Source organism: Poecilia mexicana, unplaced genomic scaffold, assembly GCF_051168715.1.
Source record: "Poecilia mexicana isolate PSO_F unplaced genomic scaffold, ASM5116871v1 scaffold_13, whole genome shotgun sequence".
Lineage (NCBI taxonomy): Eukaryota > Metazoa > Chordata > Actinopteri > Cyprinodontiformes > Poeciliidae > Poecilia > Poecilia mexicana.
In genome coordinates this window covers 5913917-5929301 of record NW_028263382.1, presented here as the reverse complement: position 1 = coordinate 5929301, position 15385 = coordinate 5913917, and the positions used below count along the sequence as shown (strand labels likewise).

The 15385-nt window shown below is 43.2% G+C and overlaps 2 protein-coding genes across 4 annotated transcripts; both read left to right on the top strand.

Annotated features, from left to right (window-relative positions):
* The first annotated feature begins 526 nt into the window (after nt 1–526).
* lipt2 (lipoyl(octanoyl) transferase 2) lies at nt 527–4072 on the top strand. Its single transcript, XM_014981059.2, has 4 exons — nt 527–635; nt 1073–1387; nt 1459–1585; nt 3682–4072. Exons 2-4 carry the CDS (start codon nt 1079–1081, stop codon nt 3939–3941), a joined length of 696 nt encoding a protein of 231 aa, XP_014836545.2. The 5' UTR covers nt 527–635; nt 1073–1078; the 3' UTR covers nt 3942–4072.
* An 891-nt stretch (nt 4073–4963) lies between these two features.
* On the top strand, nt 4964–14189 carry pgm2l1 (phosphoglucomutase 2-like 1). Of its 3 annotated transcripts, none has more exons than XR_015765029.1 (14): nt 4964–5252; nt 6806–6973; nt 7113–7219; nt 7377–7461; nt 8194–8277; nt 8452–8648; nt 8791–8980; nt 9053–9150; nt 9238–9424; nt 9503–9596; nt 10779–10908; nt 11308–11529; nt 12929–13059; nt 13133–14189. XR_015765029.1 is itself a non-coding variant. In XM_014981060.2 (14 exons), the coding sequence occupies exons 1-14, from the start codon at nt 5136–5138 to the stop codon at nt 13233–13235; spliced, it is 1881 nt and encodes a 626-aa protein (XP_014836546.2). In that variant the 5' UTR covers nt 4966–5135; the 3' UTR covers nt 13236–14189. The 3 variants fall into 3 exon arrangements, 2 of the variants coding, with proteins under 2 accessions (XP_014836546.2, XP_014836547.2); XM_014981060.2 differs by having other exon boundaries at nt 4966–5252; nt 11308–11497; XM_014981061.2 differs by having other exon boundaries at nt 4967–5252; nt 9244–9424; nt 11308–11497.
* The last annotated feature ends 1196 nt before the right edge of the window (nt 14190–15385 follow it).

Genomic DNA, 15385 nt, shown 5'->3' with positions numbered 1-15385 from the left:
GCTGCATGCTAAAGGAATTCTATGTTGCTGCATTTTAGGCAATTGTTACGGATAAACACGGAATCATTTATTTGGAACACAATAAAATGTTTTATTTTCTTATTAAAAAGGAATTTAATTCTTTGTTGCATCTTGAATTTAATTGGATGACAATATACTCTATGTCTGTCTTTTATTGTATTTCTAATATTGTATAAAAGGCTTAAGTGATTAACTGAAAACAATGTGTATATTTATTTTTATTTGAAAAGTCACAATAGTCAATTACTAATTGAGTTAGTAGTTGCTGCCCAATGGATTTAAGTTGAATTATTGGGTGTAGGTGTAGAATTTTTTAAAGAGGTGTAAATATTGGTAATCATCCCAAATTTTTGATATCGGTGAATTAAACCATAGTGCTGAGGAGCTGTTTGTGGGGCCAATTGTGATTTCTCTTAGAATTGCTCTTTTATGTTTTTCCTTCATATAAAGCCACATGTAAACGTCCTCAGAACTCTATAATTCAAAATTGAACAGCTTTATTATGAAGGCCTCTGTGTGTTTCCGGTTGAAAGTGCGGCGGTAAACCGGAAACCCACGCGGATTCCACAGCTGACAGGTAGAGGACTTGGGCGAGCACGCGGTGACGTTGGCAGGTGAGTCTCCTGGATCAGGTTTGAGGTTCACCTGCTGTCTGGACCGGACCAGAACCGAGCTTCTAGTTCTGAAGCTCGGAGAATCAGAGTTTCCTCCTGAAGCAGCTCTTTTCTGACTGCAGCCGGTGAAACCAGGCAGCCGAACTCAGTGTGAGGTTCTGCAGGCTAGATTGGACCTGTTTGTTCTCACTGCAGATTCTGGACCGCTGCGGTACCGAGGAAAGTCTAAAAACAAGTAGAATCTCAGGGGGATTCTGTATGCGCCCTTCACTTTGGCTCTCCAGCTTCTCTGAACAAATTAAAGCTGCAGGAACTTGACCCGGAAATGTTCTCAGCTTATATTTAGAAGAATCCTGAGATGACCCGTTTCTTGTCAGAATGAGTCAACTTGCTGGTTCTGAACTTATTGGTTCTGACTGGATTTGGTCCCGTTGCAGTTCTGGATGCAGACCGCCAGGCCCCTGGTGGAGGTGGTCCGTCTGGGCCTGGTGTCCTATCAGGAGGGTCTGAGGCTGCAGCAGGTCTACACTGACCGGCACCGGTTCGGTCCGGCCCACACGCTGCTGCTCTGCCAGCACTCGCCAGTCTACACCACTGGGATCCGGCACAAACCATACCCGGGTCCAGTACTGGACCGGCTCCGGCTGCTGGGGGCCGACGTCCACCACGCCAACAGAGGAGGACTCATCACCTTCCACGGACCGGGTCAGCTGGTCTGCTACCCGGTGCTGAACCTGGGGAACTTTAAGAAGGTCGGACCTGAGCAGCCTGAGATCCGATGGCGTCTGTGGTTCTGGTTGTGACGCGGGTTCTGTTCCCTCAGAGCGTCCGGTGGTACGTGGGCCAGCTGGAGAAGACGGTCATCGCGCTGTGCAGCAGGTTCGGCGTGGAAGCAGCGACGTCTCCTCACACGGGAGTCTGGGTCGGAGACAACAAGATCTGCGCCATCGGTACGACACAACCAGACTTACTTATTTATTTCTGTAAATTTTATTTTTCATAAATTAATTAATTTATTTATTGGATTTGTTCTATATATATTTTTATGACTTTAGCACGATTCTCAGGGGGGCTAGTAGGGTTGCTAGCATTTTCCAGAAGGGGCCTTGGGCCCCCCGGCCCCTCTGTTGGAGTTGCCACTGTTGTCATGATAATCATGTTACATGAAATATGTCCATATTAATGTTGAATTCCCTGAGTTTTATGGCGGATATTTACTCCTCTGTGGCCAATTTATGTTTTTGTTCATTGATCTGCAGAAGTAGCACTAAAACTGTTTCTGTATGGTTGTTCTGTTTAACTTTGATGGGGTTTTTATTTGCCTTTTTTCTGCAGTTTTACTTTTCATAAGTTGCTTGTGTCTCTTATGGGTCTGTGGTTCTTTCAGACAGTATTGCACCTATTTGCTGTGGTTTAGTTTATGGTGGTTTTGAGTCTGTTTATTAGTGTTTATAGTGGTTTCTTCCATCTTTACATTCAGTTTTTGGTGGTTTTTTTTATGTCTGCTGCAGTTTTACTTCTTTTCATGTTTTTTTGATTGTTATGGAGGTTGTGTGCTTCTTTTCAGCAGGTTTTTTGAAAGCAGATTTGAACCTTGCAACAGATCTTTGCAGTGGTTTAGTAGTAGATGTGTATATTGTTTAAATTGATCAAGCGGTTTCTTTCCTCTTTGCGTTTTTTTTGTGCCTTTCTTTGGTTATTTTGTGCCTCAGTATGATTCTTAAAAATCATACTGATTATTTTTTGCGTTTTTACTTAGTTCTTTGCCTCTTTCCAGCAAATTTTGTGCCTCTTTATGGAAGTTTTGTTCTTTTCTACTTCTACTTTTAGATCATTCTTTCTTTCTGTGATTTTAAACCTACTTATTGCACCTCAGGTTCAGCTGAAAGATCCAGACACAAAATAAAAAAGGGTCTGAAGTCGAGACTCATGAACCCTAAACTAACACACGATTGGGGAAAGAGTGTGACGCGCTACAAAGCAGCAGATGTGGTGACATGATTCTGGCGCTACAGAAATATGGTGGCTGATTGTTGCAAACATGCAGCAAACAGCGAAATAAACTGCAAACACATGAATGATGCAAATTCCAAAACACACAAATGGAAACAAAAAGGAAAATACCACAAATAGCAAAAATGACAGCAGCTCTGCAAAGTCACTTCGAAATCCTCCAGGCCACTAGGGGGAGTCTGGAGTCCATCACATTACATATACTCCTGTTCTATAATATTGCAAAAGCCTGGATGTCATGAAATAAGCATGACATAAAAGGCAACTTTTCTCTATTTTCTGTCTACTGTGTCTGGTTCTAGTAGTTGGTGGTCGGCTCCCCTAGTGGTCTGGAGGACTTCTGCTTTGTGGATCAAGTCTGCAGGATTTAATACTTTCTGCTTGTTTCTGCATTTGCTTTTTTTTTCTTTTGCAACATTTTTCTGTTGTATTTGTTGGGTGTTTTAGAGAATTTTGCCATTGGAGACATGAAAGCATGTTGTCAGCCTGCAGTTTTTGTTGGATCTGAACAGAACAACCACCTGAGTTTGGAGAAGTGAAGGCGACAGGCCTGATGAATGCTGTGAGTCGTAGGGTTCAGCTCTTACCTCAGTGACGTTGGGTCACGTTGTTTGACCTTCTTCAAGTCAAACAAAATTGGCGTCAGTCAACTCTACTACATTTATGCTGGTTGGTGCGGCAAAAAATAATTTGTGCTGCTTTTGTTTGGAAGTTTTATTTGATTTTGTAAATGTGGGAAGGACTGGTTGAAAGGTTTTTTCATTAATATTTTTAAAATGATAGGATATGAAAATGTTTGCAGCACAAACAATTGACACCAATTTGGTTTGAATTAAAGAAGGGGAGGAGGAAACTTCACTCAGATTTTGCTACCCCAGCTGCTGACGGTCCACTGGGCCCGTAATCCTGGTGGACAGAGTGGTGATGTGACAGAATAAAGCAACCTGTAGCCAGTTGGTTTGGTGTTTATTCTCCATCTTGGTTCTCCTGTCATCAGCCTTGTCATCAGTTTGACCAGTGTTTGTGTTCCCAGGAATCCACTGCGGCCGCTACGTCACGTCTCACGGCTTGGCTCTGAACTGCAACACGGACCTGTCGTGGTTCGACCACATCGTGCCGTGTGGGATCGAAGGCAAAGGCGTGACGTCGCTGAGCAGAGAGCTGCAGAGAGACGTCAGCGTGGAGGAAGCCGTCCCTCACCTGCTGGACGCCTTCAGGGAGCAGTTCAGCTGCCGGCTGACGGAGGCAGAAACGCCAGAACCCGACCGGAACGGCGGCGCGGCGCCTGCGTAGAAACTGTTTCACTCATGATGCCTTTTTTCTCCTCCACTGACAACAAAAAATTTTTAAGAATCAGGAACACTAAAGCTGTGAATTATACCTCCGTTGTGTTTTTCATATAAAATAAAGAGATCAGACGATGAGCCTGTTTGTTGTCTGATTCAGAACAACAGACGAAACCTGCTTGTTATGTGGAAACATATCAGTCGGTTCAGTTTTCAGAGTTTATGTTTGTATCTGAGTATTTTATGTTGAAAGGAACCATCAGAGTGTTTCTGGGATCAGGAAAAGGGCAGCTAACGTTTCTGCAGACCCCACACATCCTGGACACAAACTGATTAGACTTTCACATTCAGCTCGGTGCTACAGAGACGGTTTCTCCCTCCAGAATGTCTCTGATGGACACTTAACAGACACTCAGATCAATATTTGCACTAATTCCCTCTTGTGTAAAAACACTGGAAAATATACAAAAAACATTTTTAAATATTTTATCCTTTTTATACATGTTAAATGTCTTCATTCAAAGTAATTAGAATGAAAGTCTAATTCCTTGCCTGTCTGCACAAAGCTTGTGAATAAAAATAATTATATTTTATTGTGAAAGGATCCGGTTCACAGTTTCATTTTTGAATAACATTTTTTCTGCACTGAAGTCGGTATCTGATTTAAAGAAACGTGCCACTTCTGTCAAAGAATATAAAACACATTTGATCAGTTCTAGATCAGAATCCAGTAATAACCATACTGGATTGAGTTCTACAAAAATTGTATATTCTTGAATAATTTCAGATCAGTGAGACCTTTATATTACACATAAACGTTTTTTAATTGATATTTTCACCAAATGCTCCTAAAATATAAATAATTCAGGGTAGTTCTGAAGAGTCAACGTATTTTATATTGTAATCCAGATCTGACGTAGTCCAATTATTTGAAAAAAATTAGAATGGTCCTTTAATTATACTACGAATCGGAAGCCAACTTCATGGAAGGTGCTAACAGCGGCTAGCTGGGGTTAACGGTACGTTAGCTGCCTGGAGGAAGAGGCGGACGGTGCTGACGCACTGCAGCTGCAACAACAACCCGGCAGTGACAGCGTGCTGCTGGGGAAAAGGCAGCAGAGCCCAGACAGCCGGCAAACACAGCAGCTGTTCCCTCCAGTCTGATGGCTGAGCATTAGTTAGCCCGCTCCGGTCTGTCGGCATGGAAGACACCGTGGGAACCGGAGGAAATGGGGACCTAAACGCGAACCTGGGGTGGCGGAGAACCGGGGACCCAAAGCTGGACAAGGCGGTGCAGCAGTGGCTGGACTGGGACAGGGTGAGTGTCTGTCTACCCGTTAACTCGGACTCCGGGTTCTGCGGTTGTAGCCTGGCAGCGGTAACCGTTACCCCGGAGCTCCCCTAAAAACACACAGCTTCACCGTTGATTCTCACATAAACGAGCTGAAAAACACAAAGAGGATTAAAAGAAACTGGGGCAACAATATCTGACGCCTTCTGGAAAAATCGGCGCATTTATTTTCTAACATAGAAACACTTTAGGTCATAACTTTAATTGGTGTTTGCTTAGAGCGTTTAAATGAGATGTTAAAAACGATGAGATCACTGTTGAACGGACATTCCTGAACTGAAACAATGTATGCCGAATTTATCCTCAGATCAGGTTAGTACAGAAAACTCGCAGACAGCACTGCTGGTTCTGATTGTTTCAGTCTGTGGACTAAGAAAGCTAAACCTCTGGGTCTGAATATGGGGGCTCTGAGTTAGGGCTCATCAGGGTTAGTGGGAACAGCAGATTAAAGAATGTGTGGGTAATCAGGTAGCAGCGTGACTAAGCTGTTTGAGTCATGAAAGGCCCAGTGTTTGGATTTATTACCATCCTCAGCTCCAGCCTGCAGGAAAAGCCCGGAACCTGCCCCATCAGAGGCTGATTGAGATGGATTAATGTGATAACTGTTAATGCATGTTCATGTTGTCATTTCATCAAGGGCATCATGTCTGCAGAGGGTCCAGTCATCGTTTAGGACAATCAAAATAAATCAGCATCAGTTTCATGTTCTGTAAACTCTCAGCACACATTACAGCAGGCCTGGAAAGTATGTAACTTAAAAAACAAAAACATTTATGTATTAGAACTATCACAGTGAGAGATGAGACAGATAATTTGTGATAACATCCACCTCCTCCTGACAAAAAACAACCAATCAGAGCCAGGAGGAGGGGCTTAGCGCTGTAAATCAAACTCGCTGCTCAATGTGCAAGAAACAACTTATTGTTCCTAAAAATCATTTATCCACCGTAATCGATGGCCAAGCTAAATACACACACACACACACACACACACACATACACACACACACACACACACACAAGGATGATTGACAGTGCAAAGTCCCTCCTCCTGGCTCTGATTGGTTGTTTGTAGTGAGCGCTGGCTAAAGGCAGAGCAGAACAATTTATTTTTTCCACAAATTACGTCTCATACCACATAGTGACCGTTTCAACAAATATTTAACAAAATATGTTTTATAAAAGTTATATACTTTAAACCAGATTACATAATGAGACCAAATTAAACTCCTGATATATCCCCTGATGTCCAGTCGGCCTCCTGCAGTCAGAGCTCTGTGGGTTAAAGGTCACCGTGACCTGCTCTGTAAATGTCAGCAGCTGGGAAAAGCTTCCCTCATGTTCAGATTTCTATCTTTATCCTCAGAGAGAAACACGCCAATAAAAGCCAATCAGAAGGGAAGCAGTCTGAAACCAGAACCAGATTACAACCGGTTTGGGTCCGGCTCAGACCAGTTAACCTAAACTGGTCAGAACATTATTCTGAACTCGATGTCATCAGACTGTGTTCATTTTCTGCAGAACAAATGGACTCGGGCTCAGGTGGAGTCTCTGGCGGCGGCGGGTCGCCTGGAGGACCTGCGGTCCAGACTCTGCAGCCGGATGAGCTTCGGTACGGCTGGACTCAGAGCCCCGATGGGAGCCGGATTCAACCGGATCAACGACCTCACCGTCATCCAGTCCTCACAGGTTACTCACCAGTTCATACACCAGTCCAATCAGGCTGCAGACCAGTTACTACACCAATAAGAACTCTTTCATACTGGTTGCAGACCAGTATAACTGGTCCCGTTCCTGTCCATCTGATCTGTTGCTCCGCCCCTTTCAGGGCCTTCATGCGTACCTGTGCAGGTGTTTTGTTGACCTTGGCAGCCGGGGCGTCGTCATTGGATACGACACCAGAGGTCAGGAGGAGAGCGGCTGCAGCAGTCAGAGGTGAACGGCAGGAACTCTCCATCCGGTTTTGTTTCCAGGGATGTTTCCAGGAAGTACAGAGATGGAACGGCACCCAGACAGGAAGTGCAACAGGAAGTCCGTCCCCTGGACACGTCCTGCTTCCTGATCCAGGTCTCTGTGTGTTTGTCCGTCCCAGGCTGGCCAAGCTGACGGCTGCAGTGATGCTTAGCAGAGACGTTCCTGTCCATCTCTTCTCCTCGTTCGTCCCGACTCCTTACGTGGTGAGGAAGCTCAATGACATCACTTCCTGCAGAAGAAGTCACTGTTAAAGGAATATTCTGCTGTTTTAACAGGCTGATGGTGCATAAACAGCAGCAGTCTGAGCGCGCTCAGTTTGGTCGATTCTCTAAAATCTCACACTGCTGATAAAAACTATTCACCTCCTTGGATGATTTATCTTTTTAGCTCATTTACAAATCAGTCATGATCGACATGATTTTTTAAAGTCAAAGTGAAAATGGATTTCTACAAAATAATTTAAATCAGATAAAAATGTGTAACATAAAATAAGTGATTCCATAAATATTCAAGCCTTTTTAGTGAGTTTTTCTCACTCATTGTGAGGCTGCGAGCACCAATTGACTAGATCAGTCACAGTTAAATACTCATTTCATGTTGCATATTGTTTTTATTTATTTAACATTATTTTGTATAAATCAGTTTTTGCTTTGATATTAAAACTTTTTTTTGTCCAAAAAGCCAAAATGTTGTTGATCTTGACTATTTATAAAGCAATAAAAAGGTAAAGCCTCCAGAAGGTGAAAACTTCTTTAGGTAGTTTATGTTGAAATACCCATAATAAATGTTCCTGCTGTTATCAAGCTGAGGAATCAGATCCTCTGCAGACGAACTGCTGCTGAAAAACAGGAAGTCTTCTGGAAGCTGTGGAAACTTTCTGACCGGGTTGAGGTGTCTCTTTACCAAATTGTTTGTTTTCACGTTTTGTTTCCCAGCCTTACGCTGTGAAGAGACTGGGAGCCGCATCTGGAGTGATGATCACTGCGTCACACAATCCCAAAGAGGACAACGGCTACAAGGTCAGGCCGAGGGGTCACTCAGACCAAACACAACCTCCTGCGGCGCTCATCCGGTCCGGAGAGTCTGTCCCAAACAGAAACCTTTAATGAATCTGTCTGATCCGGATCCAGAACCTCATGCTCTGAGGATCTGAACCGTCTGGAGGTGCAGCGTGTTTCTGTCTCCCCCTGCAGGTGTACTGGTGTAGCGGCACTCAGATCGCCTCCCCTCATGATAAGGAGGTGCTGCGCTGTATAGAGGAGCAGCTGGAGCCCTGGAGCGCCTCCTGCTGGGACGAGGAGCTGGTGGACCGCAGTTCGCTGAGGACCGACCCCCTGACCCAGATCAACAGCTGCTACATGGACGACCTCACTTCCCTCTGCTTCCACAGGTAACTTCCTGTTTCCTCCCTCTGCTTCTCCCAACAACTTCCTTCCTACTTCCTCCCTCTGTTTTCCCCCAATAACTTCCTGTTCTCTCCCGACTTCCTCTGCTAACTTCCTGAACCCTGGAAGCTGTTCTGTGTTTTCCAGGGATCTGAACAGCAGCTGCACGTTAAAGTTCGTCCACTCGTCCTTCCACGGAGTCGGTCACGACTTCGTCCGGCAGGCCTTTCGGGTGTTCGGCTTCGTCCCGCCCGTTCCCGTCCCTGAGCAGAAAGACCCCGACCCAAACTTCTCCTCTGTTCGCTGCCCAAACCCAGAGGAGGGAGAGTCTGTCCTGGTAACCTGGATCTCTGTGGAGTCAGAACTTCCTGGGTTTCCTCCGTGTTTATTGTCCTCCTCTGTTTTCCAGGAGCTCTCACTCCTCCTGGCTGAGCGGGAAAACGCTCGGATCGTCCTAGCAACCGACCCCGACGCTGACCGGCTGGCCGTGGCCGAGCGATCTGACGGGTATGTGACGCTCGCTGCAGTTAGACCCCCGTCCTGCAGGGAAGTCTAGCTGGATTCACCCAGCAGGTTATTTGGGTCTGCTTTGAGTTGCAGGCACGGGTGGAAGGTGTTCTCAGGAAACGAGCTGGCTGCCCTGTTGGGATGGTGGATGTTCTTCAACTGGAAGGAGAGCCATCCAGACCCAGCAGACACCAACAGCGTCTACATGTTGGCCACCACCGTGTCGTCCAAGATCCTGCAGGCCTTCGCTCGCATCGAGGGCTTCCACTTTGAGGTCAGAAAAAGCTGAAGGCGACTGGTTCATCTGATGGATCTCTGCAGAAACAAACTTGTGACACCTGTTCTCCAACAGGAAACTCTTCCTGGCTTCAAGTGGATCGGGAACAGAATCCATGAGCTCTCCAAAACCGGAAACAGGGTCATATTTGCCTTCGAAGAGTCTATAGGTGAGAACTTTGATGGTCTGCTGTCTCTTTAAATCTCTCTGTGTTTGTGTGACTCCCAGAATCGTCATTGGTCCAATCAGAACCAGGATCCTGATAATCAGTGGTGGTCGCAGCTCAATTGCTACCACTTGTTGATGAGCGACTGTTACTGCGTTCCGTTGCTAAATGCATTACAGTCAGACTGTGATGTAAAGCCTAATTCGCACAGCAAGATCTCTACGGCTAATTTGTCCAGATTTTCCAATTCCAACAATCTTCAGAGACACGCCTGCCACGTGTTCAGAGTGATCTGGTCCGCTTGGAAGGAAGTCGGGTGGGACTTCTCTGACACGAGGATATTCAACATGTTGGATTGTCTTGGCTCGATGAAATGTAGCCAGGTAGAAAGCAATGTGACAGAAACACAGAGGGGAATTGAAAATACAGAAGACAGAACAGCTTCCATGGAGCAACGGAAAGTCCAGTGGAAGTTGGACATCATCCAAGACATTCACTGTTAAATATCGTCCACCAACTTTTGCCATTGCTTCTTCCTCGTTGGCCATCTTTGTTTACTCTAAACTCATGTTTGGTTTCGAGAGGTTTTGCAAGATTTCCCGTCTGACAGTTAAAAGTTGAGTGAAATCAGTTTGTATGGCTGAACACCACACACTGTAAAACCAGAGCTGTTATAGCTCAGGTTTTTTTATCACCTGTGTGGTCTCAGGTTTTGAAAATCAGCCAACAATTTTAAATTCTTGCCATTTGAAGACAGCATAACTCAATATTTCATTTCAGTACCACCTTTGAGTCCAACTGAATCAACTTGTAGTTGCATTAATCCATCAGTAGGGAGCACTGTAAACACTGCTTATTTTCTAGCATCTAACTTAAAGATATTTCCTGGGTTTTTTTCGGGGGGTTTTTAAGCCAAGATATTTTCACAAAGAAAACTTTTGTGACTCAAAATCTAATAAATTAAATGCTACTAGCCATGTTCTGATTTTCATTAAATTAAAAAAATTAAGTAAGAAGCCTGACCAGCTGAAGTGGTGACACCTACTGGCAGGTTAGCAGAACTACACCTTATAACAGGCTGCTGTATAAAGTCTCTTCTGGCTTCTCTTTATGGTTCATTCTGTGCATAAAAATTTGTGTTCAAACTGTAAAACAATCTGACTCAGTCAAAGTTGCTGCCTGCAGGTTTCCTCTGTGGTAGCATCGTTCCTGAGAAAGATGGCGTCAGCGCGGCCGTGGTCGTGGCCGAAATGGCGGCGTACCTGCAGACCAGGAAGTTGAGTCTGAACCAACAGCTTCAAAACATCTACCGGACGTAAGAGACTGTAGGATGCAGCAGGTTGGGGGCTGAGGTGTAAAAATACGAGGTTTGGTTTACCAGAACGTACTCCCATTTCACCACCAGATGGTGGCAAACAGCAACAGTTCTGATCTCAGATCAGCCTCCGCAACATAAACTTTAACATCGAGGTTTCAAAGCAGTGAGAAAATCACCTGAATGATCAGTAAACATTTAAAAATGTGCTAAATTATGCATAGAACATTTCTTATCAAGGAACAGCAAAATAACAGCAAGTATGAGTGAAATTCATATTTGACATGCAGTAATTTTTATACTTGAGCAGCTCAAGTATAAAGGTTTAGGTTGTTCTGTTTGAGACGTCGGTGTCTGAGGTCGGTTTTATTCTCGTTTTTTGTCACTTCCTGTCTATAGGTATGGTTACCATGTGTCCAAGACCTCATACGTCACCTGTAACGACCCCCCCACCATCCAGAGGATCTTCAGCCGGATCAGGGACTTCGCTGGAGACGGCTCGTATCCAAAGGCGTGCGGCGGCATCAGGATCGTCCATGTCAGGGACGTAACCACGGGATACGACAGCAGCCGGCCCGACCTCAGATCAGTGAGAGCAGCTCTTCTTCTTCCACTGTGGAGGTTCTGATCTTATCCTGGTTCCTGGTCTTCATTGTAACAGTTTCACGGTTCACAAGTCTCAATATTTTCCTAAAATCAGCTCAGTTCAGACCTCAGTATGATAAAAATGCTGTATGATATGTTGGAGCTTCACAAACTGCTGCAGAACCATTAAATACGGGTCACTAAGGTCTCTGCTTCAGAACTGCTGGATCCCAAAGATAGATCAGCAGGTAAAGAGCACCGATGGGCACCATCTAGCTAAATGTAGTCATTTAGCTAGATGCTAAATGACTACACCAACATGGTACTCAGCAGAAACCAAAGCTAACGTGCCAAACTCTGTATCCACCGTACGTCTGTGACAGAACGTTCTACAACAGCATGTCGTCCTCAGCAGGTCAGATTTGTCATACAGATCTTATAGTTGTTTATTTTGCTAACTCTGCTCCAGATGTCAAACTGTATTCACCTGAAACTTTGATAACCAGTCAAGTAAATTACCACTTTAGAATTTAGCTGGAAACATTTATTTAAGCTAATGCACCTAGCTGCTTAGCTAATTTAGCGCACTTAGCTCACTAGCTAAGTGTGCAAACTGGTTTCAAAGTTTGCAAAAGTGTAAAGAAAAATTAGCTCCTCTTTTATATTGACAGCTCAAATGTGCCCACAGTTGGTAAAGAGGCAATTTAGCCGTTTGGTTTGTGTCACAAAATGAGCTAACTCTGCAGCCAGTGTCAAACTTCATGTAACTGAATATTTACAAAACAGTCAAGTAAATTTTGTTATAAAATTCATCCCTAAACGATTTATTTAGGGACACTAAGTGTGTTAAACGTTTTCAAAATTAGCAAATCCTAAAAGTAAAAAGTAGCGCCACAATTAGTGCATTAGCATGTTAGCATAAGCGAGCCCACCACTGGAAAAAATAAACTCATCCATTTGGTTCAGGTGAGTTTGAACAGGAGGGCTTCAGGACCCCAGACTTGGAGAACTGAAGACACTCCTGAGCTAAAGGAATATGGAGGAGTTTTCCTGCCACAAGTTTAGAGAAAGACGTGAAATCCTGCTTTCAGACTGAAAATGTGGGCTCTTGGATTATGGCAGAAAAATCCCCCATAAAGCAACAGTAGACTGGACTGAGTTACTGCTGCTGAAGGAGGTTCTGTTGGATCCTGGGGTGTTCTCGGGTTCTGACTCAGTTTCACCAGAAAACGACGACCAGGCAGAATCTGTTGGTTGTTTTCGAAATAATTTCAGAACCTGGTTCTGAAAGTGGTTGGACTCCTGAAGCTCCGTCTCAGATTGTGGTTCTGCTTGAGGGGTTTCAGTTCTGATCCGAGGTGGTTCTGAGGAAACTTCCAGGAAGTTTAATCTGAAGCAGGAAGCCGTTTCCTGTAACTCTCGATTCCTCCGACAGGTGCTTCCTGCTTCCAGCAGTCAGATGATCACCTTCACGCTGCAGAACGGCGTCGTGGCAACGCTGCGGACGAGCGGCACCGAGCCAAAGATCAAGTATTACACCGAGTTCTGCGCCGCACCGGGAGAAAGGTCAGCTGAGGATTTGTGTCATCACAGGAGTGGGCGGGGCCTCTGTGACATCACTGCTGTCTCTGTCCTGCAGCAACGTGTCCCAGCTGGAGGTTGAGCTCCGGAAGGTGACGGACGCTCTGCTGGACGAGTTCCTAGAACCCGACAAGAACCACCTGATCCGCCGCTCCGTCTAGCCCCGCCTCCCACTTCCTGTGGAGACATCACTTCCGGTAGCTGCTTCCTGTCCTCCGAGTGATCAGCTGTCACCCTGCAGAAAGTTAGAGGTTTATTGATGTGTAAAAGTAAAGAGAAACTCCAATGTTTCCTTTAAAATATTAGATTTTATTTTATTTATCTTTGAGATTTTCTTAAAAAATATAAAAAATTCAGGTGGAGATTTAGGTTTAGTTTTTCCAGATTTTAAAACAATTTAATTTTCTGTAAATGTTCATAGCTTTAAGACTTGTGATGTTTTGTGAAGAGCAAAATTTAAACAAATTTTAAGTGAATATCAAACCAAAAACACAAAACAGCTGAAACTGGTCAGTTTTTGCTTAAGAAATGTATTTCTGTTAGAAACTTTCTGCCGACTCGTCAGAAATCATTTTAGTTTGCAGAAATTGGTTGAAATGTTTTCCTGCTTTGATTTACTGTTGATCAACATAAAAAAAAATCCAAAGAAATTGAACTAAAACATTGATTTCATTTGTTGACTCTTACTCAGGTGCATTCTGGGATTTCAGTGCACTTATAGATGAGAATAAATGTTTCCTGTGTTTAACTGCTGAAATAAGACTTTGTTTTTTTCTGATAGTAAAACAAAAACATGATTGTTTTCCATCTCTGATCATATTTAAGTTTTTACAGATGAATTGTGAGAAAAAGGTTTGATGTTCAAACTTGAAGTTCCAGTAAAAGCCGCAGAATGTTCCTTTATCAGTGTATAAAGCTTTAGATGTGGACAGGTTGTGTATTTTTCTACTGGCAGAGGTGCAAATATATTTATGAGGACTGACTTCCTGCTGCTATGAGACGCTGTTGAAGACTTTTATTTTGGTAAAGATTCAGCTTCCTGTTGCAGTTTCACTTTTATTTCAATGAACAACGAGATTCTTGTTCCTCTGAGCTACAATAAAATAGAAAACTTGTGTTTGGCCTTCATCTGTGTTTATTAGGTAACCATCTTCCTTTCAAGATGGCTGCCCTTCCTTATGCTCAGTCTGAAAATCACTTAGTTCAACAAACAAGTCAGAGTTCAGTATAAACTGTAAATATTACATCAACCAGATTTAAAGAGGAGTTTGGAAATTGGGCCAAATTACTTTTGACTAATGTAGTTTGGTTTGCACCAGAAAATGCTGCGACACCAGAAATATGTAAAGACTAATGCATAAAATAACCCAGAATAATCTGTCAGTATGGATATTCATACTGAAGCACCAAGAACTGCAGGAAAGAGGCTTAATGTTCATTTAAGTTACTTCACAAATGTATGTGTTCATAATAACCATTTCACAAGCAAAAGAGAAAACTTCATGATTTGAGAGTCATGTTTATTAATGCTTGTAAAATTAAGAATCAATTATCCAAAAGGTTATTGATTCCTATCAGTCATCGTGACAGACAATTTGATGGTTTGGAAATAAAGAATCTAATTGTTTTAAACAATATCCTTCAGTCAAAACCAGCTTTGGTTTATTGACAGATGCTGGGAAATTTTGGGAATTATAATTCAAAAGATGTGAAAACTATAATTTCAAAGTTCCTTCTACAGAAATCTGAATAAAATCTGGATCAATGGTTTACTCCTCTGCTCAGAAAATTTAGTTACTAGAAGCACCAAACAGGAGCAAATTTTATAATCAGTTCAGTTTTAATGATACATTTGAAATATATCTACGTGTAAATTGTTAAAAATGGTTGTAAGTTATTTTTGTTACTGAAGTGTTGCACATGTTTTTCCTCTGGTGAATAATTAAACATGAATGTTTATAATTTGGGTATTTCGGAACCTGGTCACTTTTTCATAGTGTCCCAGATATAGTACGAGTCTTCAAAGAATATTTTTAGGGATTTTTATTGTATTGGATTTTTAAAATCGACTCCATATTGTGAAATCTGCTGAAATCACAGTTCACATAGTTCCAGACACAGTCATGGTTATCTGGAGATATTTTTGGGAGATTAAAGCCAAAGTAGGACATTTTAATAAATTATTAAATACTTCCTACATCCAAAATGCATCCTGATGGGAACACCTTTGAGCAGTAATCGCTGTCCTGAGTGCGGACTTGGAACCCGCTGATACCTGCTTACAGGTATACTTTGGTTTTGTGATTTTATT